The sequence below is a fragment of the Sarcophilus harrisii genome, chromosome 1 (assembly GCF_902635505.1).
Source record: "Sarcophilus harrisii chromosome 1, mSarHar1.11, whole genome shotgun sequence".
NCBI lineage: Eukaryota > Metazoa > Chordata > Mammalia > Dasyuromorphia > Dasyuridae > Sarcophilus > Sarcophilus harrisii.
The window spans coordinates 640,703,546-640,729,399 of record NC_045426.1 but is presented as its reverse complement, the minus strand read 5'-3'; the positions used below and the strand labels follow the sequence as shown (position 1 = coordinate 640,729,399).

General features: G+C 39.5%; 1 protein-coding gene across 1 annotated transcript; it reads right to left on the bottom strand.

Moving 5' to 3' along the window:
- Positions 1–1,079: 1,079 nt before the first annotated feature.
- LOC116420715 (tonsoku-like protein) lies at positions 1,080–25,333 on the bottom strand (the record flags this gene model as incomplete). Its single annotated transcript, XM_031947320.1, is given in 19 exon segments — positions 1,080–1,532; positions 6,490–6,563; positions 7,624–7,697; positions 8,638–8,813; positions 10,173–10,344; positions 11,528–11,829; positions 13,299–13,377; positions 13,509–13,659; positions 14,602–14,678; positions 15,063–15,841; positions 16,359–16,509; positions 16,752–16,915; positions 17,109–17,181; positions 17,356–17,445; positions 17,614–17,684; positions 19,534–19,735; positions 19,968–20,093; positions 24,823–24,975; positions 25,188–25,333. Coding segments are annotated over 19 exon segments (3,254 nt in total), but the record flags the coding sequence as incomplete, so codon positions are not given.
- Between the last annotated feature and the right edge of the window lie 521 nt (positions 25,334–25,854).

Sequence of the window (25,854 nt, the reverse complement as noted above, 5' to 3'; positions counted from 1 at the left end):
ATCGTTCTCTCAGAGCTGCTCGATCTTTCGGCCCAAGATGGCGCCAGTCCGAGATCTCTCGGGCTATCGATGTTTCGGCGTTCGTCCGCTTACGCCGGGCATCCCGCGTTTGCGCAGTTCCTCGCGAGGTGCTGGGAAGCTACGGCCGCCTTACGAGCCCCGCCCCGCAGACGGGTCTACTGCCTGAGTAGGGGTCCTGCCTTCGAGGCGGGCCTGAGCTCCACCGAAGGAACCTCGTTGCGTTCCCTGGCTCTCTGGGGGGCGTCAGTTTTGTTTCTAAGTACAGAGCGGAGCCAGTTCGGGGCCTGTAACTGGTTTTCCCTCCCCTTTTTAACTCTTGGCTAGCTCTACGGGAGAGGGCGTGGTTTCCTCCGAAACACTCCATAGCGGTCCCGGCCGTCGGCCCCCAGCAAGAGAAAAAGGAAATCGGGCCTTTCTATTCAGTGTAAAAAGGGACGAGGAGCAAATTCCTTCCTACACAGAGAAAGCCTCAAAAGCATTTCAGAAGCCTCTAAGAGGTCGAGGCGATGATCGTCGGAGAAGATATTTTTATTGTTAGAACTGTCTTAATGGTTCCTATGTGATGAAATGAGTCATCTGTGAAGTTTTTTTTTTTTTTTTTAATGGCTGGAGATGGGGAAATGGTGAGAGGAAAAAAAACACTTCCTTATTCAGCCATTGCAACCTACCTTGTATATACTTAAGCAGGCAAACTTGTTCTTAGTTGCCAGGAGCGGTTACAGCGACGGCTGGGTTTCCTGATGATTTTTATAACTGGAATATGTAGATAATTACACCTATTATTGATTTCGTTGTTAGCAAATTACATATTCTAACTATCTGCTGAAACCTAGGAGATGAGGGATCTGATATATAAAGAAATGAGTACCTCAGGTGAATTGGGTTTGGGAATTCTGAACTTAAAAAGATTTAGAGATGTTGAAATTTTATTAATGAAGAAATACACAAACCTCTGATTTACTCTAGAGCCCCGGATGAGATTAAGTATGGTAACAAGTCAAATAGCAAGCTGAAAGGTCTTTTCCCTAATCTTTTTACAGCATCATTATTAGCTTTTCTATCCCTATTTTAGGTGACCAGAGAGATTTGGGTCCTAGAAATACATCAAATCTCCAACAGGCCCTCAGTGATTCCTTCAAATAGGGTCGTGAGATGGGAAAAGGCAATGAAAAGCTGAGACAGAGATTAGCATGGGGATGATGTAGATAAATAAAAGAAGTGATTTATTGAGGATTTTAAAAGTCTAAAAGCCATGGGCAGGCTTATTGGAGCCGATATTGTACATAAATGGAAGGAGAAAAAAAGAGATGTTACTGCTCAATGGCGTCCAAAGAAAAGTTTGTGGTGGTGTTTCAGTATGACGGAGCTAGGACCCTGCTTGAAGGCCAACTGCTGGCCTAGGGCTTGATGGTCAGTAGGTTTCAATTTGCTGCAGCACAGCTGTAACTCTTGAAGCTGGGAAGTAATTTTCTCCCATGTGCAGCTTCCCAAGGGGCCTTCAATGGAGCATCCTAAAAAGAGGATACAGGAAGTTTTGTGTAGAATATATCCAAGCCACTAATATTTATGAGTCTATAGAATAGGAAGACAGGATACCATATGATTAAATAAAAATAGAAGTTCATAACATCTTCCCCAAGACCCCAGTATTCCCTGTAACTGTAATATGACAAGGATGAAGAGCTAAAAAGGGGACTTAGAATTCATTTAGTCAAACTTTTCATCACATAGATTTTGAGAAAACTGGTCCAGATGTCTTAATGCTTTTTCAAGCTCTGAATCCTATGACGTTCTCTGACCTACACCTGTTCACTCTATTCTGAAGTGAGGGTACTATTACCATCTGCCCGATCCCCCAAAGGATGGCAGGGAGAATAAGATGGTTATATACATCACTACAGAAATGTAAATGACTGCTATTACCTCTGGTAATAGATTCAGGTGGTTAAAGCTCAGTGTTAATGAGACCAATGAAGGATTTCCTCAGAGAGTAATTAGCATTGAGGGCAAGCAATAATGTAGTTAAAAGAGCACTGGACTTGAATCAGGAAAATATTAGGTTTCAGTTTCAGTTCCAGCATCATGGGTCTGCTTAACCTCCCTAAGTTTGTAAAATGAACAGAAACATGGGAATACTATTACTTGCATTGCCTACCTCATAGCCCTTTTGTGGGGAAAATTCTCTAACTTTAAAATATTATGTTGAGCCATAGAAAATTAAGAATGCTTCTAGTCTGAGTTCTGGGAATTAGACCTTTGCCAACCATCTCTCAAACAGATGCCCTTATTTATGGGGAAGAGAATGCATATAGACAGCTCAAGGTAAAACCATCTCTGACTGGAAAGAAAAGTTGCTTATCTTAGTAGGAGTGGTTCCAATCAGGATGTACTGGTGTGCAGAGAACAACTTCTGAGTCAATTTCCTAAAAAAGCCCAGGGTAGAAGCACTAGTAAATGCTACTTTAAAAAAAAAAAAACTTAAAATTAATCCAGCACAATATCTAGTCCCTACTGCAATGCGAGGGGATACATAGAACATTCACTATTCTAAAGATCAGTGACTTTGGATTAATAGAGGACTTGAAAGTTTAGAAGTAGTCTCCTTACAATCTTTCTGAAAGGTAACTAGTGCAAGGATTATTATTCCTGCTTTACAAATGATAACATTGAATGGGAAAGGGACTTCATAATGGGGCCATTTTGATATAGATTGCTTGTTGAGGGCCAACTATCAGGAGCAGGAAGAATCCAAACTAGGAGAATCACTCAGAATGGGAAAACTGGGATCCAGAGTTAGGGAAAAAGAGGAGCCTGCAGTGCTACAAAAAAGGAGGGAAACAAACTTAAATTTTACAAGTATTTGCCAACAGCTGAACTTCAGCAGGCAAGCACTGCTTAGGACATGATATGTAGAATGGCAAGGACTAAACCTGCTTGATTGGATTTGCATGGCAGTTGGTATTTCTGTATTTCAATGCTAACTTCAATTTCCTACTCTTTGGATTCATAGTGTAGTAGCAGACTATAGAAAGGACAAATTCAGAAAATCATCATGCATCTGTCTTCTCAGACTCTTATGTCAATTCTCCATTCAATGACTCGACAGACTTCAGAAATCTGTTAGTTGGATGGAAACATAAGAGAAGCTCACATCTAAAGGGCAAAGGAAAATTAAACAACATTATTCAGTGCTTACTATGAGCAAGGGCAAAAGCCAGAGTGCAGGAAACAAGATTGTAAGTAATAGAACAGTAGGTAGTCTTATATGTGCACTTATCACTCTAGTAGCAAGCATATCACTTAGCTTACCACCTGAACACACCATTTCTGCATTAAGGTTCCCCTCAACAATAAAATAGAAATTCCTTGAAGCCAGAACAAAACCCTTTTTAAAAATCTGCTAGTACATAGCCAATTATGGGGGGCTAACGTAATTCCTACCAAATTGAATTTTGTATTTAACACCTCGTCTTAGAGAGCATTTTGAAAAAGTTGTCTCCTTCTGGATAATTTCACCACTATATTTTCTGTGCCTACAACCTCTGCCCATTGAATAGATTCCCATGATTACCATGTGCTTAGGCTGTTATAAGTAGCCTCTAAATTGTTTCTTTTCCCCCACTCTAGCTTCCCATTTAAATGTAATCTTGTCATAAGCAGATCTGACCCTATTACTCTTCTGCTCAGGCTGTTTCCTTTTCTCACTTGATCTGTTGAATCACCTCAAATGCTTCCTTCTCCAGGAATCCTTTCCTGGTCCCAATTAATAACAAATTCTTTCTTTAGGAATTGCACATACCACATTGTTTGCACCTTTTAATTGCCTTTTTCACAATGTTAATGTTATCTGTGTCTCATTCCTTTACTAGACTACATTTTATATCTCTTCCCAGCATTAGCACAGTCTTTCCAAGCAGAAAACAGATGCTCAATACATGTATTCAGTGAAGGGTGAATAAAACACCACTTAGTTAAAACACAAATGAATGCTGCCTGATTGACTTTCAATGAACTTTCCTTGGTTGGATTGGCCATAAGGAAACAGGGTGAGGCTTAGTCTAGCCATGTTCAAGATTGGAATCCTAAGGACCAACTCCTTCCTCACATAGTCTAACTTGGAAGGGCCTTCAGAGGTTATCTTAATTGAAAGAGTCCTGGAATAGTAATTCTCTCAAATATGCCTCCAGGAAGAAGTCTTATAAGATATCTTGAGAGTTGGGGATCCATTTTCAATCTTGCATCTAATTGCTAGGAAGTTTTCCTACCATCAAACTTTAATTTGTTGCAGCAGTCTGCTAAATTCTTTAATCCTTTACACCTAATTCTGTTTTTGGGAGCCAAGTACAACAAATCGCTATTCACTGGCATCAATGTGAAAAATGATACACTCTGCCCTCACAAAACTATCTTCTCTCCAAGCTAAACATGACTACTTACTTCAAAAGATCCTCAAAAGCACGATCTTGAGGCTTTTCACCATTCTGGTTTTCCTACTTTCCAACATGATACCCAGAATTTAACATTTATATTCCAGATATAGTATGATCAAAGCAATGTACAAGGGGATTGTGGCCTGCCTAATTTTGGACACCTTTCTTAATGCATTAAAATTGTCTTATTTCAATAATCATGATGGAAAATACTATGGAGACTAAATGCAAATCAAAGCATGTTATTTTCACTTTTCTTTCCCGTGTTTTTTTCCTTTTGTTGATTTCTTCTTTCACAAAATGACTAATGTGGAAATGTTTAATATGATTGTACATCTATAACCTTTATCAGATTACTTGTCATCTTGGGGAGAAGAGAGGAGGCTAGGAGGGAGAAAAATTTGGAACTCAAAATCTTACAGTAAATGAATGTTGAAAATTATATGTAACTGGGAAAATACTATTAAATGGGGAAAAAAAACAAGACAAAAATACAATCCACTTTGAGAGAAAGAACTATGGAGTCTAAATGCAGATCAAAGCATGCTATTTTTACTTTTTTTTGTCTTTTTTCTTCTGTTTCCTATATTTTCTCCTTTTGTCCTGATTCTTCTTTCACATGACTAATGTGAAAATGTGACTAATACGGTATGTATGTATGCATGTATATCTATTTATGTGTATGTAACATATCAAAGTGCTTGCTATTTTGGAGAAAAGAGAGGAGAGGGTGAGAGAGAAAAATCTGGAACTCAAAATATTATAAAAGAATGTTGAAAACTATCTTTACATGTAATTGAAAAAAACAGTATTAAGTAGAGGAAAAAAAGTTTGACTTGTTTTACCTTTTCTGGCTGCCATAAACATTATATTACTGCATAGTGGTTTTGCAATGAGATCTTTTATTTCAGAAATTTTTTTTAGCCATGTCGTTCCCATCTTTTTGGCTTATACTTGTAAGACTATATTTATCCCAACTAAATTTTAATCTTCTTATAATCAGCCCAACGTTCTAGTCTATCAATATCTTTTGGATCCTGATTCTGTCAACCAATGTCGTTATTCCTTCAACCTCTGAAAAGAAAAGGCTAAGATGGATCCTGAAAACAGGAAAATTGCAAGGGTATATAATAATACACTGGCTTACCTTCTTGGTCATCTCATTTTTTTTTTTTTTTTTTTTTTTTGAAACTGAGATCCTATAGCTTACATGAAATCATAGTTCCTTGGCTCACATATAATTTTAATACTTACAAAAGAAGCTACTAATTGGTCAATTAGAAGTATTATATGTGGCTAAGGAATCCAAATTTGGTGAGGCAATGATTAGTAGGTAGCTTAGAAATTAATGGCAAAGATTCCTAATTGGGAACATTCCTCACCCAACTTCACAGGAAAGATAGTATAATGCTAGAGCTTTTTAATGCTATCTGTAATTGATAGGATAATCATTAAGGACAATGGAACAGCTCAGTCAGAAAATTGGCTAATTAAAACAGGGCTGTGAATGGTTACCAGGTGACCTACTTGAACAGTAAATACTAGCTGAATGATCCTAAGGAGGCAATTTCCCAAAGTTTGGTTCCTAATCCTAAAACTGTCCTCCTAGGATAAGAAGGAATTTGCTAAAAGAAGGAGCTTAGAAACTTTGATGACTCTCAGAAGCAAAATCAGGGTATGAAGCATTCCAGACGGGCCAAGTCAAATGGAAATGCTGCTTCCTCCTCACAAAGGTCTTAAGAAGGTATGCTAAGCCCTATCTTTCAGATTCAAGAAGATGCCAAATTCAGAAAGTTATAGAATAAGGATTGTACCTCTTTCCCTATCCCATACCCCTCTTCCTCTGAATCTTCCCATACCTCCCAGAACAGGCTTTAATTATGGCATCTTTCTCACTTTCCTGATATGCTACATCATATTTCATCATAAGATGACATTATATCCTTGTTTCTGTCCAAATGAGAATTGAGACATAAAATTGGTCAACTGAATTGACTTGGAGTTAGGGGTGAAAAGTCAGGATGACCAAAGTTCTTACCTGAAAGACCAAGGAAGTCAAGGCCAGAATTTCTTTCCTGAAGAGCTGACAAAATTTCTTCCAGGCTGCAACAACTAATTTTAGGGTTAGCAGTCAAATCCAATGAGATTAATGAGGGACAGATAGGAAGACATCTAGAAAGATAAGACAAAAATAAACTGGGGAATAGATCCAGAAGGAAGGAGAGAAGAAAGAAATGGTATCCAACAAACATTTGTACCTCCTGGCCACCCCCATTACTAGGGATGGTCTTTTTCCATTCAATTCAACAAACATTAAGATAAAAAGATTAAAAATTTGAATATGAATAGATGAGCCCCATCACACCAAATACGTAAGAAATTCAAGACACAATGAGAGCTTCATTTGGTCCCCTCAAATGACCTCAAGGAGATATGGGTTAAGAGTCTGCCTCATACAGCCTAGTTAAAAGAGAAAATCTACTGGGCTCCTAGGAGTAACTGTTGAGTCTTATAGCTGTTCAAATGACCATAAAAGAAAGCTTTCCTTAATTTTTGTCTCTAAGCCTCCTTGAATCTCTGTGCTATATCTAAAATACTCTATCATATGGACTGAGTAAGGTGTTTATAGGTTTTAATGTGTAATGTGTAATGACCAACAGGTCAACAAAAACCCCTGAAATGCTAAGATTGAAGGGCACTAGGCCTCAGGTGAACAGATGAAAGAAATGAAGATGGGGCTTAGACATCTAATTAAAGAGGAGAGAAGAGAATGAAACGGGGTTTGGACTGAGGTAAAACAAAGAATTTGGGACTCCATGTAAAATGGAGGATAGTGTGGGTGAGGAGTAAGTTAGAATTAGATGATGAGACCAAGGCATCTAGAATCATGAAATCATTAAGATGACTCCTAAACCAGCCAAGGCAAGAACTGGCACTGCGACTGCCACCCTGAATTAACTGTATCTTTGTGTTTGTGGTAAAGGACTTTTTGTGTATCTCAGATGCCTAGTCTGAGAAACTGTTTACTGTTCATGTTTGACTGCTGAGAGGGACATTGTAGAAAGCAAGTAAGTTGGGCTATGTTTTCTGGACTATTTCCTCGCCTTGAGTGGTATGACAGGTGGATAGATGTTTATCCCAGGTATGGCAGAGGCCCTGGATCCCAAGTTACCTGCTCAGATTTCTTACAGCTTCATCATTCAGGTAGTTGCCAGACAGGTTCAGATGTGTCAGAGCACAGCCTTCCTAGATGCAAACAGTAGGGTCTCAAGAGAGTACAAAGAAAGGGAGAGGAACACTAAAAGATCTCTTAACACATGCCCCAGAGAGTCAAAGTCAGATGAAGGCTCTGATTAAATTAGCATGCCAAGAGAGGTTTAAAAAACTTATGATCTCTAGGAAGTCTAAGTTAGTCCTTTTCCTTGAATAAAACCTTTTTCTCCCAGGTTCCCAAGGCTGAAACTATTGCTCCATATATCAAACAATCCTGATTCCTTTGCCCTAATGTTCTATGATTTCTGAATTCTGAATCCTGTATGCCAGATCCACTCCCTGAACAGCCTTGAGTTCCAAATCCTGTCCACTTGTGAGGTGAAATCATAGAGAAAGAAAATGTGGGAGGATTTTCATATTGAGGCATGTATGTATGGAGCCCCTTTGTGCATAAGCCTTTCATTATACAATCAAATAAGATAATATTTATAAAATGTTTAGCACAGTGTCTTTTGACACATAGTAAAAGCTTAATAAAAAGCTTGTCATGCTCCATCCATACCTGCTTGCACTCAAAAATCGTAACTGCTTATTTTTGTACTGAGACTTGACAAAGTTTTGACATACAGATTTCTCCCCAGTACTTTAATTTTCAAGTTTTAGAAAATCCTCTTGTTCAGAGCCTACAAAATCTTGACAAAAATCACAGTAATATTGATCTTGTTTTCCTTAGGATCTCCAATTTTTTTCCCAAACTCAGATATAAGAAACTTTTATACTCTGAACTGTCTTTTTTTCTCTTCTGTCTTAGTGAATCAACAAATATTAAGCGACTACTATGTGACAGGCACTGTATTGGAGACATAAAGGCCCTCATCTCAGGAAACCAAAACCAGAAACATCCTTAGTACTTTGCTAGTCTCTGTCCTGCCTGCTTTCTTCCTCCCTTACCCCAAGGGGCTCTACTGAATACCTGTGTCAGATATCTGAGCATAGATTCCATGAATCCTGAGCTGTTCCTGTTGGTCATCACAGAGCCAAGCTCCAGCTGAGTTAGAACACGGTGAGGCACACACTGAAGAACCCGAGCAAGGGCTGGGACACCCAGTGTGTTATAGGACAGAGACAATAGCTTCAGGTGCCGGGCACCTACACTTCAAGGAAAACATATTTGAAGAATGATGTTAGAAACTATACTCAGTCCAAAAGATTCAGAGTTTGTACAAGGTGGTACTCAGGACTATGGAGATGACTAAATTAATCCTATTTTCCCAATCCCAAAAGCCACATTATCTGGAGCTCTCGAAATATAAGTATACTTCTCTCTCCAAAATTCCAAGAGAAATTCTCGAGGCTCAGATAGTTATTCTTCCAGTTCTAGCTTTCCTCTTCTAGGAATCTGAAGGAATTATTTACCACAATTAAGGTACTATTCCTTCTCAAAATTCATAATCATATATGCAAGTGTGCTCTGCTTTTAAGCTAACCTGATTTATGAAAAATGGGAAGAGGTCAATCTCACATGTAGGGATCTTCTCTTCAACAAAACTTATCTAGGTTTCATTATTCTGGGGAATGGGGGGGGAGAGTCAACACACATACACATGGTATAGTCAGCTGAACCACTGATGTCAAATAAAACCCATTAACATTATCTGTGGCCTACTGTATTTTTATTTTGTTAAATTATTTTCCAATTATATATTAGTCTGGCCCAGATCATACTAGAGAGCTTTGCCTGCCATGTGTTTTGACACTTCTGAGCTAAATAATGGATTTGAAATTTGGGTATGAATTCTGATTTTGCTACTTGTTATCTGTGTGATCTTGAACAGTTAACTTGATACAAGATTGCTTCTTCCTCTGTCAAATGCTGGGTGTGTACTAGATAGCCACTAATGTTCCTCTTGGATATAATTCTATATCCAATGATACTATTTGATAATCTAGCCTCTGAATAAAGAACTCTATAGAGAGAGAAGTTAAACATTTCCTCTCAAGGAAGCCCTCACTCCTTTTATACTGGCTGCATCCCCCAACTAGAATTCATTTTCTTTAGCTTTGCTGCATAAAATCCTTCTCTACCAGTGGATAGAGTGCCAGCCCTGAAGTCAGGAGGACCTGAGTTCAAATGTGAACTGAGGACACTTAGCACTTCCTAGCTGTGTGACCGTAGGCAAGTCACTTAATCCCACTTGCCTCAGTCAAAAAAAAAAATCCTTCTCTACCCTCAAGCACCACTTCTATATGAACTCATTCTTGATGCTACCAACTGTTTCTATCTTCCCTCCCCTACTTTTAATTTCTTCTACCTATTTTTATTATGTACTTATTTATATATGTAGTAGCTCTCTCCCTATACGAATGTAATCTTCCTTGAGAGTAGAAAATTTTCATTTATTTGTATTTATATTCCCAGTGCCTCACACACTGCCTGGCACAGAGCAGAAGTTTAATAAATGTTTGCTGATGGAGAGATTCATCTGGGTCTTGGAGCTGCCAGCTCACCCTGCAAGGCATTGTCCATGGTGTGCTGATGATTCTGCAGGAAGTTTGAAGTGAAGCCACAGGCTTGTAGTCGCAGAGTACTGAGAGCAGGGCAGGACTGAAGAAGGGAAGCTAGGGCTCGGACACAGCCATCTCCCAAAGGATTCATACTCAAATTTAGTTTCTCTAGATTCTGCAAAACAAGTGAATAGGAGATAGGAGAAAGAGGAGGCAATAGAATAGCTTTCTTGAGGTGAGGTCCCTGTGAGGTTTAAGCGGTCCTTTTCTGGCCTGCTGTAGTGGGCAGGACAGCTGGGTTATGGAAGCCTTTTTGTCTTCCATTACAGGTTTATCTCACAAGACCTGTTTAAGGATGAGGGTCATGTTTATAGCATTAAGACAAGGAGCTGCCTTAAGAAAGAGGCTTTAAAACTGAAATATTAAACTGAATATTACATGAAAAGAGTAAAACCAATTAGACTCCCAGCCCTCTGAAGTGGAGACCATGTCTTTCCTAACAATCTGAGGGCTGCTAGGAAATTGGGATTATGTCTCCACTCCTCTTGAGGTTTGACCAGGGCAAAAACCTGGTATCCTCTTTTCTGCAGATTCCAGCAAGTGTTCAAAAGGAGGCGAAATACACAGGAGTCACTCTTTGATCATAACTTCCATTGGCAAGAGGTAATGGTGCAGTAGCATGATTGCTGGGTTTGAAGTTACATGATCTGGGTTCAAATCTCAACTTTAACACTTACTAGCTATGCAACATGGGCATGTTTCACTTTCCTTCTCTATGCCTCAGTTTCCACATCTGTAAAACAGGACAATAAAATATGCACTATACCTAGGTCACACAATTTTCATGCGAAAAGAGTGCTATAGAAATATGACTTACAGACCTAGTAACAGTTTCACTAAAAGTCTTGGAACACTATAAAGAGAAAAAGAATCAGAGTTCAGGCTAAAAATATCATATACAGCAAAATTAAGGATAATCCTGAATAAAAGAAAATGAACATTCAGGATTTTGTTGCAAAAATAGAAAATATGGACATATAAGATCCAAGAGAAATATAAGGTAATAATTAGAAGGAACTCAATAAGGAGAAACAATTTGCTTTTTATGCGTGAAAATGTAAGACTGTCATTAGTAAATGGGTCATTCACAAAAAAGACTGGGGTAGAATTAAATATGATGTGGTTATAAAACAAACTGCAAGCAAAAAGGTAAAAAAAGAATATCTTACATAAATGAGATACAAGAGGAAGAATGACACGAGAAATGACACAGGTGAGGGAGTAAGGCTGGTTAAAGAGGGAACACACAAACAAACACAGAGAAACAGAGAGAAAGGCATAAAAGTCTTTTAAATTACCTGGAAGGTGCTATGGTTTGGGAGGCCATTAGCAAGGTGGTGAAGGCCATCAGGACCCAGATGGTTAGAAGAGAGATCAAGGAGAGTCAGGCCAGGCATGGTGCTAATAGTGGACAGCAACTCCACAGCTGTATTGTTCCCAAGTCGATTCCCTACCAGGTGAAGCTCCCGGAGTGATGTGTGCAGCTTCAAGGCACGAAGCAATGGAGTAAGTTGGGCTGGACGCAGGGCAAGGGAGCAAGCACTGAATGAGGGGCCTGAGCCCTGCTGTTCCAGAGCCTGAAGAATTAGCTGGTTCTCAGCTTAGAGAGAAGGGGAAGAGATTCACATCAACACATCTGGGGTAGGGTGGATGAGGAATAGAAACAAATTCCTACCGTCTCAGTTTGAAATAGTCAATAGTCTATATTCATTTTCATAAGATTTTAGGTATGCTCTTAAGTCTTTTAAGAAAAAAGAAGAACTAGGATAAGGCAAGTTAGACCAAGTACAAACTGAGTCCTTCTCACTCCCAAGCACCAACTCTTTCTGCTAGGTCTCCTGCTAAGGAGCTGAGAGTCACTATGATGCAATGGAAATAATTTCAGAGATATCAAGTCTCCTCATTTGTAAAATCGAAATGAATAGAATATATGATCTCTAAGAACTCTTCAAGTTCTAAATCTAATTCTATTATTCCTTTCAGATATACTTCTCCCATCTAGGTTCATACTTATGAGATTATAAAATTTTAAGTGACATTTTTCTCACCTCCCACATATTATGCACAAGTCATGTAGTGATACTCAGAGAATCAAAATTGAAAAATCTTGTAGTTTAAAAAAATTTCATAAATAATCAATCTAATCCTTAATAGGAAACCCTTCTAAAATATCTTGCTAATACTTGAATTACAGATAGCAGAGTGAGGGCTTCAGAGGCCATTTAATCTTATCAATATCTGAATGAGGAACCCCTCTATAATACCTGTTAGTAAGCACAAAAACTATAACCTCCACATTGTGGAGATTAGGGGTGCACAGTACCCCTGAGATCTGGAAGCTTCTCTTCTCAACCAGATTGAGAATTCTCTGAGACTGTAGCTTTCCCTTCTCTATCTCCTTTATCCCCTTAATGAGTTCAGAACAACTACAATAGAAGAGGGTGGGTATAGGAAGAGGACCTTTATGGGGATACCAGTTTCTTTATTAGACTACTTGGGTACTACTGACAAATCATTTCTCATCTCTGAGATTGTTTTCCTCATGTATATTATGAGGGGGATGAAATAGGCTTTAAACTTTTAAATTGGAACTAAATAATTCATTGCCCAACAAGTGTTCCCCATAACTTCTCTCCATACCTCCTTTTCTCAACAGGGTTTCTCTAGGAAGCAAATAGCCAAGAAATTGAGTCTTCACCTGATCTTAGTAATTAGTCAGAAATGGTAATCTTTATACTCCAGGGCTGACTTTCCCCCTTAGAAAAGAAGCCAGGGATCTCCATGAAGGATGGGAGAGGAGAAGTGAGGTATAAACAATATTAATAAAGTGCTAATAGGGAACCAGAGCCTAAGTGCTAATCAAATGCTTGAGCCTCCATTTCAGTAGCCAGAGTTTTTTCGTCTTCACAAATAGAGAGGCCTCCTTAAAGAGCAATTCACTAGCTAACTTTCCACTACCTTCCTCATACCCTGCCCTTCGGCAGTAAAGGAAGCTGGGCAGACTCTACTATGTCTGCCATTAAACAAGAATCCCAGATAATCCTGATTGGCTTCCTGTGGGCTTCTTACCTTCCCTTAGGTTTTGACAAACTTTTCGGTATCGATCAGTCAAGGATGTTAGGTCACAGGAGATCACTTCAGCCAGCACCTGAAACAAAAGGTGATTTGTCAGTTCACAGGCCTTATCCTGTTAGGGGAATTTCTTTCAAGTATGTGTAGAAGGGAAGAGAATGCATCAAGACCTTTGAAGAGTAGGCAGGCTTTTCCACCCTCTCTCACCTCTTCATTGCTCTGCAGAACATCAGTGATGAGATCTTCAGGGGCTAAGAGGGCCCCTTCCTTTTTCAAAGTAAGCCAGGTTAGCAGCCCACACGTCTGATAGTATCGTTGAGATGCCTGGTCTGCCAGCCAGGACACAGGATGTCTTTCACTACCACCAGGAAAGAATAGAGAAGAAAGGTATGGAATCATTGTCTCTTCCCTCCCCAGGATCTATTCTACCAGCCCTGAGGTGGGAGGAATGCAAATCTTTCAAAAGAGGATCTTCAGGAACAGCAGTTTTCAGCAACCCACCAATGTGTGTGTTCAAAAGAACTCTTTCTAGAATAAGGATCCAAATTCAACTCTGATCATTCCTTAAGTCTATGTTCCCTCAGCACTTAAAAAATCCTTTCTCTATTCTGTTAATATTTATATACAGAAATTAGAAGTGATTGTCTTCAAACCAGCTTGCTTTTCTCCAAAATGGAAAGGGCAGTGCTGACAGTTTAGATCATGAAGTACAACTGGGGGCCAGAAGACTTGGGTTCTCTTCCTTATCCAACTATACATGATATTAAGCAAGCCACCCCATCTTTGTCACCTTAAGCCTATCTCATTCTCTATTAAAGAAGGGACTTATCCTGCATCTGGCTCTTGGGAACATTTCCTGTCATGGTTTCTCTTTACCTTGTCCGGACGTTTAGACATCCTTCCTCTTTTCCCAAGTGCTAAAGGTCTCAGTCTGGCACCTGATGTTGTCATAGATTTACCAGACCTACTCAGCCATGCTTCCTATCATCCCAGCAAAAAATGTATCTGCTGCAGCTAGGTTGGCTTCATTGTCCCCACCCCAGGTTCACTCCACCCAATCTCCTCATTTCCAATTCTACCATTCTTCAAAGACAGCTCATATCCTGCCTCCTCCAAGACTATTTCCCAACGAGAGGGTAAATTCTTAGAAGACAAAGATTATTTCTGCTACTCCTCTAATATCTCTTCAAATGCCTAAAAAGACCTGAGTGCAGAGTGTGTGCCCAGTAAATACCTGATCTGAAATGAATAAATGATGAGAAGCTAAGAGGAAAAGCAGACAAGAGGGCTGACTCCTTACCTCTGGGGAACTGGAATAAGGAAGACATTATCTTGTACACGAACCCGGATCCGTATGGGTGGGGGTGCAACTGAACACTGTGGGAAGGAGTAAAAAGAAAATCTGGGCAAATGATTGTTTATTACCACAAGGCCATCCTGGAGAAAGGACCCAAATGTTTCCAAATATATAGACTCAAAGCATGCAAATGGCTACCTTGAGAGGTGGCATTTTTGGTAGCCTAGCCCTTTTATAACATTCCTGATGAGTAGTCATCTAGCTTTTGAAGACTATCAGTGACAAGGAACTAATTCCCAAGGTGACATGCTTTACTTATGGACAGCTCTACTTGTTAAGAAATATTTATTGAGCATCCCCGGGTACAGGGGGGGATTTTTTCCTGCCTCCTCCCATGGTCAGGGGACATTCTCAAGGTCAGATTATCTTTTTCAATCTCTCCTAAGAACTTCTGGCTCACTCACTGGCAGGTATCCTGCTGAAGGATTCTCTCCACTGATATCTGAAACCCTGGAGACAGAGGGATTTTCTCCTGTTGAGTTACTGCTCCCACTGGTTCTGCCCAGCACTGTCTTATCCACAATGCGAGTGAGTTGGCTTTGTCGGGAACGTGGCTTAGAACTTGAGCAAATAGTTTCACCATCACTTTCTAGCTCAGATGTGCAGTCTGAGTCATTGTCTAGGATACAGTGGCTTTTCTTGCGACGAACACAGTGCGACTCTAAATCATCCTCCAGCCAATCTCCATTCAAATACTCTTCTTCAGGAATGAGGGCTGACTGGGCGACAGGTGTCTGACTTGGCCCTTTTGCTATGGTTTTGAACAGGCGCCGGGCCTGGGCACTGCCCACACCACGGATCGCTGCCTTGTACACAGCCCGGCTAGCAGATGCCACATTTGACTCTGTGCTCTCAGAAGAGCACAGTGTTGCTCCTTCTGCTCGCTGCCCCAAGTTAAGGAGTCTTGGTCTCTTCTTAACTGGCTGGAATGGGACCTTATCATCGTCCCCTTCAGAGCTACTGGCCTCACCTCCAACATGATAACTCTGTGGCCTGGTAATACCTAATCCTTGTTCTGGGGAGGTCAAGGGCTTATTAAGGGACCTGTTCCCAATAAAAGGATGCTGAGCCTCTGATTTGGCCAAGAAATGGGAAGACCTGACGGGGCTGGAAGAAGGTGAAGTCTCAGGGTCAAACAGAGAATTGGTTTGGATGGTTTGTGGAGTAAGAGAGCCTTGGGATGCTGCAGGAGAAAAGAAAAACAGTTGTGAGAAATTAAAGCTGGCCTCGCACAATCTATCCCATGGACCTAAAAAAGGTATAGAAATAAAGACTGGATTTATGAATTCATTGATAAAGGGAACTTTCAGATAAGGAAACATTTTTAATCAATGCAGCCTGGCATCTTTTCTGCAGTTGATACTCTTAAGAGAGCTGCTTAGAACACTGAGAGATGGAGCAACTTGATTAGGGTTCCAAAGACTATAGGTACCAGAACAGAGGCTTGAACTTTAGTCTTTTTTGGCTCTGAAACTTGCTTTCTATCCATTCTATCCCAAATATCAAGCAGAATCTATTCAAGGATCCAGTTATTTTCAAGGTCTAGTTATGACTGAGGCAATCAAGTTTCCTGAATTCCAGGAGTCCCCACTTTCTCCATAAAAAGTGTCTCTAGCCCCTTGGGATGGAGTCATGCATGCTGAAATAAAAGGGAAAGTGAACTCCCAGGAAATCTCCTGGAGGATGGCAACCCTGCTCACCTTGGCCCAGTGAAGCTGTCCGGTGCAATTTTTCCATGGCTGCTTGCTGAAGCAATTTTTCCATAGCTTGGGCTTTTTGACGGGTTTCCTGATCTAAATCCTTTCCATAGAGTTTGACCCACTGCCGGAGGGTCTCCCGAGGGGTATGACCCTATAGAGGAAATAAAGGCAAATATTAGTCCTTTGTCTTGAAGATCACAATCACTTGGAATCCTGGAATCCCAGAGGACCCTCAGTTCTTACCCTTCCACTACCTTTCCCACAAATGCCTTCCCCTCCAAATCCAAAGTGACCTCCCAGTTTATAAGAGTTGTACTCTAGATTGCTCTCCCTCTAATACATCCCACAATAGAAGCAAAGGAGCCCATCCCCCACACTCCCAAGTCCCCTTACCTTGCTGTTTTTTGCAGTGACTGATGCTCTCCTCTCTATTAATAGCTCAGCCACCTCAAAATGACCACAGTTAAGTGCATCATGAAGAGGAGTGATACCCTCACAGCCTGGACCCCCAGGATCGTCCACTGCAGCACCATGGTCCAGCAGGAAGCGAACAATCTCTAAAGGATCCAGAACACCCAGCCAAGTATAAAGTCACTAGTTAACCAGAAGCCCCACTAAGTTCTCTATTCATGTCCATATTATGAGATTCAGGTCCCCTCCCAATCAGTTCACTCCCTTCCATCCATCTTGATTCTTTATTCACAAACAGAGCCCAGTTCTGTTTCCTCTCACCAAACCCTCTTCTCTCACCTAAATGCCCATGGTTGCAAGCTTCATGTAAGGGAGTCCAGCCACAGTAGTCTCGGGGATTCAGAGGATGACCCTGTGACAAATGAAAGGAAAAACCCAGGCCCTGGGCATGACTCTGAAATCAGGACCCAAGTTCTGAAATAATTCCAAGTTAGTACAGGAAACTTTAGAATCAAGGGCGAGGGGCCTAGTAATAATCTCTTCAATGTTGATCCCTAATTTTTCCTTTGAAGCTCCTGAGTCATACCTGTTCCACAAGGTCACAGACTCGGCGATACTGCCCATCAATACATGCTCGATGCAACATTGTCTCCCCCATATCATTTCGACGATTCCACTATGGAGAATGCACCAAATGAAGGGAGAAATGAAGAGAGAATGCACACAAGTCAAAGTGGGAACAGGGAGAAAAGGAAAAAAGAAATTTGGGCTACAATATAATGAAGCCATAGAAAATGTGATGTCTGAAAGTTGGTGGCTACCTCTTTCTTTTCACCAGACCTACCTTATTTAGTCTTCGACGGCCAGGGCCAGTCTGTCCATAGCTCTCCATTTCCTCCTCAGCACCTTCATTCTCTGGAACAATCATGATAGGTAACTTATCCCAAGCCCTAAAGATATAGTACCTTGGGCTGACAGCTACCTAGACACATGTTCTTACATTATAAACCTAGATCATGCCCAGTGGCCTCCCACAAATCCCAAAATGCCTTTTCCATCTGTTTGACATTGTGTGCAGATTCCACAAGCTCATAATTAGTTAAATGACTTCTGAGGATATTTTCAACAATGATCCTGTGATTTTATGCCTAAAGAGGTCTCTAGTGTTTTCTTAGATCTAGTTACTATGTCCTATTCCATGTGTCAAATCAACAAACATTTATTGAGTCCCTATCATGTTCTTTGAAAGATGCTAAAAGAAATACAAAGATGAATGAGATATAGATCTTGCCATTATGGAGCCTACTGAAGTAAATAAAAACACACACAATAAAAGATTAAAAAAGAAAAAAAAGGAAAAAAAAATTAATCACCAGAAGTCAAAGACATAAAAAGGGCCATAAAAGAGGTACATAAAAGTGCTATGAAAGTAAAGAGAAGAGATCACTTCCAGCTGGGGGAGGAAAAAAGGAAAGTTTCAAGGATATGATATATTTGGAGCAGTCTTTAAGGATAGGGATGATTTTTGACCAGCAGAAACAGAAGGAAGGACAGACTAGGTATGGGTATAGTGTAGAAGAGCAGATTCAGAGATTAACATATTATCTAACTAAGCAGAAGCACAGTAAGTATATAAATGTGCAATAGAATCTAAGATTGGAAAGACAAAATGGGACCAAATCATTTGAAGAAAATGGGAAGTCACAGAAGATTTATAGGAAAACAGGATAATTAAATTAGATAGCCTTTGAAGTTTCTCCCAGCTCCCGAGCTATAATTTTCTGATCCTACAACTGTAAGAAAAGTCACATGAAGCTGTACTGTTGGAAAATTGAATTAGCAGAATGGAAGAATTGAAAAGGAAAATAATAGAAGCAAATATATTGGATAAGAGGGCTTAACAATGCCTAATAAGGGCTAAAGAAGATATGCACTTCTAAAGTCTGCTGCCTTAATCTTAGTTGCTTACATGTTTTCTCCCTCATCAGAATGTAAGCTCCATGAGGACAGGGACTGTTTTTTTTCCCCTTTCTTTTCCAGTGCTTAGAAAACACTTGACTGGCTAAATAAACTAGCTGAAAGAGTTGGGAATGAAAAGAAAGAGAAAAAAGCCAAAGATATTTCAGAAGTAGAGATCTGGCAACTAATTGAATGGACAGAGCAAAAGAGATGACATCAGATATAACTGAAAAATCTGAAGGAATATGAATACAAAGATGTTAATTTCATTCATCAAATGAAGAAGTCAAGCAAGGAAACAAGTTCTGGAGGAAAATTTACATTTTGTACATGTTGAAGTAGAAATTCAGGTCTCAAATTTGAGAAAAATTAAAGCTGGAACTTAAATATGATAGCTGAAAACCATTCAGTGAATAAGATAATAAGATTACCAAGGAAAAGCAGAGAGAAGAGAGCTAAGCAGAAAATGCCTAAAAAAAAAAAAAGGAACTACCCACTTGCTATCCCTATCAGGTGGACAAAGTCATCTATATTTTTTGTTCCAAGAAGTGCCCAGATCAAAAGCCTATATCAATGGGCATTTAATCAAGAACAAGTAATAGAAATTCACCAACTGATGCACCATACACTCTCTATATGCCTTACCTTGTACAAGGTAGGTCTGAGTACAAGGAGAGGCAATACTCCCTACCTTTAGAGTTTTAAAGCTGTTGATGCTGAGAAGGCTGGAATTCTACAGCAGCCTGTGGCCACAGTTTCCCAAGGTTTTGTGACTGAATTCCTGGTCATTCGGGCATTTACTCACCACTTTCAGATAGTTCTATGTCACTGTCCTCCAAGGTCTCACTATTCTCCAGCTCCTCTTCCTCCTCTTCCTCACTGATATCATCCTTGGATGGGCTCCAGCCTTCTGTACAGTTTAGCTCCTGCAGCTTGGAAGCAGTGTTGGGGGCTTCAAGGGGCTGGTATTTCAGCTGTATAGCATGGAGGTGCTGCAGGATCTGCCGCTGCGAAATGTAATAGGGATCAAAGATCATGACTAAACCTCTGAGGGAGAAAAATCCATGACAATTAGGGAGGTAGAGATTAGTAAAGGCAACATACTATAGAAAAGCATAAAGGAGGTGGAGTAGGGGAGAGAATCTTAAGGAAGGATCCTAAAAGTGAAATTGGAAAGTGTTGTCAGGAGAAAAAGGAGTTCTGGGGAATCCAGGGAGGAAGGCTGTAGACAGATCTCACCTGTAGCCAAGGCTTCTTGGCCTCCTGTGAACATTGGAGAGCATTCTGGAAACATGGTTCCAGTTCCTCATAGGGCTTACCAGCCTCTTCCTTGGATAAGGCAATATTCAACCAGGTCTTTGCCTCCTAGAAACATAGAAGGGAGGAAGAGAGATGGAGGCTCAGCAATTTCATTCCCAGGTATACTCACACTAATTCCAGGACAAGGACCCCAAGTACCTTACATCTTCCAATTACTTATTTTGAGGGAAGGCCTCTCCAAGATGTGATATTCCTGATATTCCTAAAGCATAGACCTGAAAATGTTACTGAACTATAGCCTCTAGGACAATCATTTAATAAACATGTTAAGTGCCTACTATATGCCAGCCACTATGCCAAGTATTAGGGATACAAAGGCAAAATACAGTCCCTATTCTCAAAGAACTCACCATCTAATGGAAGAGAATGAAAACAAGATATATACATAGGATAAGTTGAAAAAAATTAACAGAGAAGGCACCAGAATTAAGAGGGACTAGGAAAAGCTTCTTGTAGAAGACAAGACTAGAAGGAAACCAGGGAGGTTAAGGAGAGAATTCCAAGTATGGGGGAAAGCCAGAGAAAATGCCTGGAGTTGGGAGATGGGAATGTTTTACTCAAGGAACAACAGAAAGCCAATGTTACTAGATCAAAGAGTACAATGGGGATCAGAACTGGGAAGAGGTAAAAAACTGCATAGGTAGTGGAGAGATTAGATTATAAAGAACTTTGAATACCAACTAGAAGATTTTATATTTGATTCTGAAGGTAATAGGAAGCCAATGGAGTTTACTGAATAGAGGGAGGGGATGGTATGCACTTTAGGAAGGTCATTTTGATGACTAAGTGGATTAGAATGAGGAGACTTGTGGCAGTTTGCCCACAACAGACTACTAAAATGAACCATGTGAGGGTGATAAGGTAGCAGTGTCAGAAGAAAAAAGGGGCAGTAGTGTTCAACAGAAGTTACAAAGGTGAAATCAAAAAGTTTTGACAACAGAATGGATATAAGGGATGAGAGAGAGATGAGTCATAGATGACACCTAGGTGTTAAGCTTAGGTGACTAGGACAATGCAGTATCCTCAAAAGTACTAAGGAAGTTAGGAAGAAGGAAGAATTTTTGGGAGGAAAAGTGAGTTCAGTTTTGAACATGCTAAGTTTAAGATCTCTACAGGACATCCTGTTTGAGATGTTCAATAGGCAATCAGAGATGTGAGATAGCAGCAGGCCAGCAAAGAGATTAGAGCTAGACAATGAAATCTGAAAATTATCAACATAGCAGAGGATGTAACAAAAAAAAAAAAAAATCAGATTTTTTTTTTCTGAAATAATTCTATTTATCATTTTCTTATAGCATAATAGTATTCCATCACAATCATAAACCACAAAAACCACAATTTTTTGCCACCATAAAAACAATTGCAATAAATTATTTTTGTACTTAGAGTTCCTTTTTTTCTTCGATTTCTTTGGGATACAGTGATGTGGCACATGTCCTTTGGGCTGAGTTCCAAATTGTTTTCCAGAATGGTTGAAGAAGTCACAAATTTTTTTTTGTCAAATCTTCTCCTATGTTGATAATAAAAATTGCAACTGAAGAGATTCCCATCAATTGGGGAATGGTTGAACAAGTTGTGGTTTATGATTGTAATGGAATACTATTATGCTATAAGAAAATGATAAATAGAATTATTTCAGAAAAAATCTGATTTTTTTTGTTATATCCTCTGCTATGTTGATAATTTTCAGATTTCATTGTCTAGCTCTAACCTCTTTGCTGACCTGCTGCAATATGAAATGATGCAGAGTAAAGTAAGCAGAACTGGGAGAATATTGTATATAGTAAAAGGAATATTATACGGATGATCAACTATAAAAGCCTTCGCTAGTCTGATCAAAGAATGATCCACAAAAATTTTAAAGGACCCTTGGTGAAAAATGCTACCCCCCTCTCCAAAGAGACAATTATATATTATTTCCGGGATTACTGGGAGAAGTTATTTATTAATAACAAATTATTAATGCTGGGTCCCAGGGTTTCTCTTTTACTTCCTCATTCAAAGCCCAGTCTTTGCAGGTCAAGTTAGTCTCTGAAGGACTGTGCTGAACAATTCATTAATCTAACCCTTCAGGAACATTCTTCTCAATTTTGGGTGGGATCCCCCCCAACTAAGAGAGCTTATTTCTGATTGTTTATTATTTTAATTGTAATTTTTTACATTTATATAACAATTTTTTATTTATTATACAATAACATATAACTTACTATATAAATTAAAATACTTCTGATTAAAATGTAAAGAGAATCTAATCTAGGCAAATTTCTGGTCCTAAAAAGTATTAGACTGACCCTTGAAATCCACTACTATTGAACTTAACTGGTCTGGGCAAAGATGGATGCCTTTATCTAGAAACAAGTCTCAAGAGACTGCTGGAGAATGAGTCTCAAGATCAAGTCAAGTTCTTAGCAGGATGAGCCTGAAGACTTTTGGCCCACTTCCTCATAAATATGTCCACTTCTTCACTGATAGTTCACCAATCAGGACTGACACTCACCTCTCAATTGTGCCCATTTTTCTAAACTTTTTCAGTAATCTACATATAATCTGTCTGGTTATTGAGAGAGACCACTGACAATCAATTTATTATTTGCTAACCTAATTAATAAATTGGCCAGTAACTAACCAGATTCTTATCTTTTAAGCTTTTCACTCATGTCATTAATATCATTCTCCTTCACAAAATGTACGTTCAAAGGAAACTGGTCTATTTGCCATTTCCCATATATGACATTTCACCTCCCATTTCCATGCCTGTGGACAAACTGTCTCCCCAACCTGGAATGTACTATATTTACCTTCACCTCTTAGAATATGTAGCTCTCTTCAAAGCTTAGCTCAAAATTTATCACCTACATAAAAGCACTTCTGATGTGCAATGTCTACTTCCCCAGCTGCTACTATCCCCTCAAATTACTTTATATTTACTATGTATGTACACATACATAGCATGTGTACACATGTGTACACATACATACATAGTTCAGTCATGTCTAAGTCTTTGTGATTCTGTAAGGGGGTTTCTTGGCAAAGACACTGAAGTAGAATTTCTATTTCCTTCTACAACACATTAGGCCAAGAGAGGTTAAGTGATCTCTCTGGGGTCACATAGCCAGTGAGTGTCTGAGACCATATTTGAAGTCAGGTCTTTCTGACTTCATGTCAAACACTCTATCCACTGAGTTATCTGTAGCAGAGCTCTTTATATACACACCCATACACACACATAATATATGTGGTTTTCTAATCTTAGTGTTGTTTTATGCTTTAATGCCAATACCTAAGCTTGCATAAACATACCTATATGCATATGCGTCTTATATACATACATATGTGTTCTCTCATTAGAATGCAAGCTTAATGAGGTCAGGGAAATTTGTGGTTTCCCCTTTATGCTCCTAATACTGAAATTACTGATAGATACAAGAAAACAAAAGACTCTGCCTCTACCCTGAAAATACTTTCTGGTATAATGAAAGAGACAAACTTATCATAGTATTAGGTATACTATAAATATGAAGACTGTGTTAATAAATATTTTTTGACTTGACTTGTTTTTGAGGACTTCTTGGTTGGGGTTAAGGGGACGGTGGGGAAGAGAAGGATATGACCTTGTTTAGAAAAAAAAAATACACGAAAGAACATGTAGCCAAGTATAAGACCAATCACACATGGATCAAATGTTGGAGAGATGAGACACAATGGAATCAATCAAAATCAGTAAAAGGAGGAGGTACCTTTATTAATCAGAGAAATGCAAATTAAGACAACTCTAAGATACCACTACACACCTGTCAGATTGGCTAAGATGACAGGAAAAAATAATGATGATTGTTGGAGGGGATGTGGGAAAACTGGGACATTGACGCATTTTTGGTGGAGTTGTGAACGAATCCAACCATTTTGGAGAGTAGTTTGGAACTATGCTCAAAAGTTATCAAACTGTGCATACCCTTTGATCCAGCAGTGTTACTACTGGGATTATATCCCAAAGAGATTATAAAGAAGGGAAAGGGACCTGTATGTGCACGAATGTTTGTGGCAGCCCTTTTTGTAGTGGCTAGAAACTGGAAACTGAATGGATGTCCATCAGTTGGAGAATGGCTGAATAAATTGTGGTATATGAAAATTATGGAATATTACTGTTCTGTAAGAAATGACCAACAGGATGATTTCAGAAAGGCCTGGGGAGACTTACACGAACTGATGCTGAGTGAAATGAGCAGGACCAGGAGATCATTATATACTTCAACAACAATACTAGATGATGACCAGTTCTGATGGATCAGGCCATCCTCAGCAACGAGATCAACCAAATCATTTCTAATGGAGCAGTAATGAACTGAACTAGCTATACCCAGAAAAGAACTCTGGGAGATGACTAAAACCATTACATTAAATTCCCAATCCCTATATTTATGCACACCTGCATTTTTGATGTCCTTCACAAGCTAATTGTACAATAATTCAGAGTCTGATTCTTTTTGTACAGCAAAATAATGTTTTCGTCATGTATACTTATTGTGTATCTAAGTTATATTTAATATATTTAACATCTACTGGTCATCCTGCCATTTAGGGGAGGGGGTGGGGGGGGGTAAGAGTTGAAAAATTGGAACAAGAGGTTTGGCAATTGTTAATGCTGTAAAGTTACCCATGTATATATCCTGTAAATAAAAGGCTATTAAAAAAAAAAAAAAAAAAAAAGGAGGAGGTACCTTGGGAAAGGGAAGGAAAACAAAGAATCAAATCTGAAGAGACAGGAATAGTTTACCTCTAGTGGGTTGCCCCTCCGTAACCTCAGTTCTTCCTCATAGTGCTCCACAGCCCAACTGTAGTTCTTCAAGTCCCCAAAGGTGGCAGCCAGTGAGACGTGAATGACAGCCAACTCCTGGTTTGGTATCTTCACAGATTTGGCAAACTGCAACTAAGTGGGAACAGCCACAATAAGGGAGGTCCTCTCTGATCCTTCATCCACACCTTTCCAAATCTTTTCTGACTTTTCTTAGCCTTGGACTATTCTTCAACACAACTCTGTTCAATCTCCCACCTGCTACATCTTGGAAAACTTTTTAAAGAAAGTCCAGCCCCAAAAAGAAATGTACTCTCAAATCCTGCTAGCAAAAGGCACTACTTTACCTGTTTCTGGTAGGCCTCAGCTGCTTTGGGGAAGTCTCCAGATTTGGAGAACAGGTCCCCAAGCTGCTCACAGATGCCCAGAGCTTCATGCAGGTCATTGCGCTTGGCCTCCTCCAGCCTTTGCTGCAGACTCACCACTTTTACCACTGCTCAGATATAGGGAGGAGAAGGAACCCAGAAAGGGAGACATTATAATTATAATAAGGGCTCATATTTTTCAAAATTTTCTTATCTGCTACTACAACAATCCTGTGGGCTACTTGTAAAAATATTATTGTTTTTATTTTACAGGAGGAAAAAAAAGCTGTCATTGATATAGTTCCTTAAACATTTTTGTCACAACAACCCTGTGAAATACAGGTTGTGGGGTTATTATTGTCCCCATTTTGGAGACAAGTTAACTGACTTAGGAAAAAAAGACCCAGCCAAATTCCTACAGCTAGTCAATGGAAGAATCAGGACCAAAAGCAAAATTTCAAATCTCAAAGAGCTCATTCCATTACACAATACTGCCCCCTTAAGGAAGGGTGACACAGCAACAACATCCCTTTACACAGTGCTTTCACATCCACTATCTTGAAGGTAGACAAAGCAATTATCATATTCATTTTATTAGAATCATGGCTTGATTCCTTGTACAGTGCTCTTTCCACTACACTATGATGCT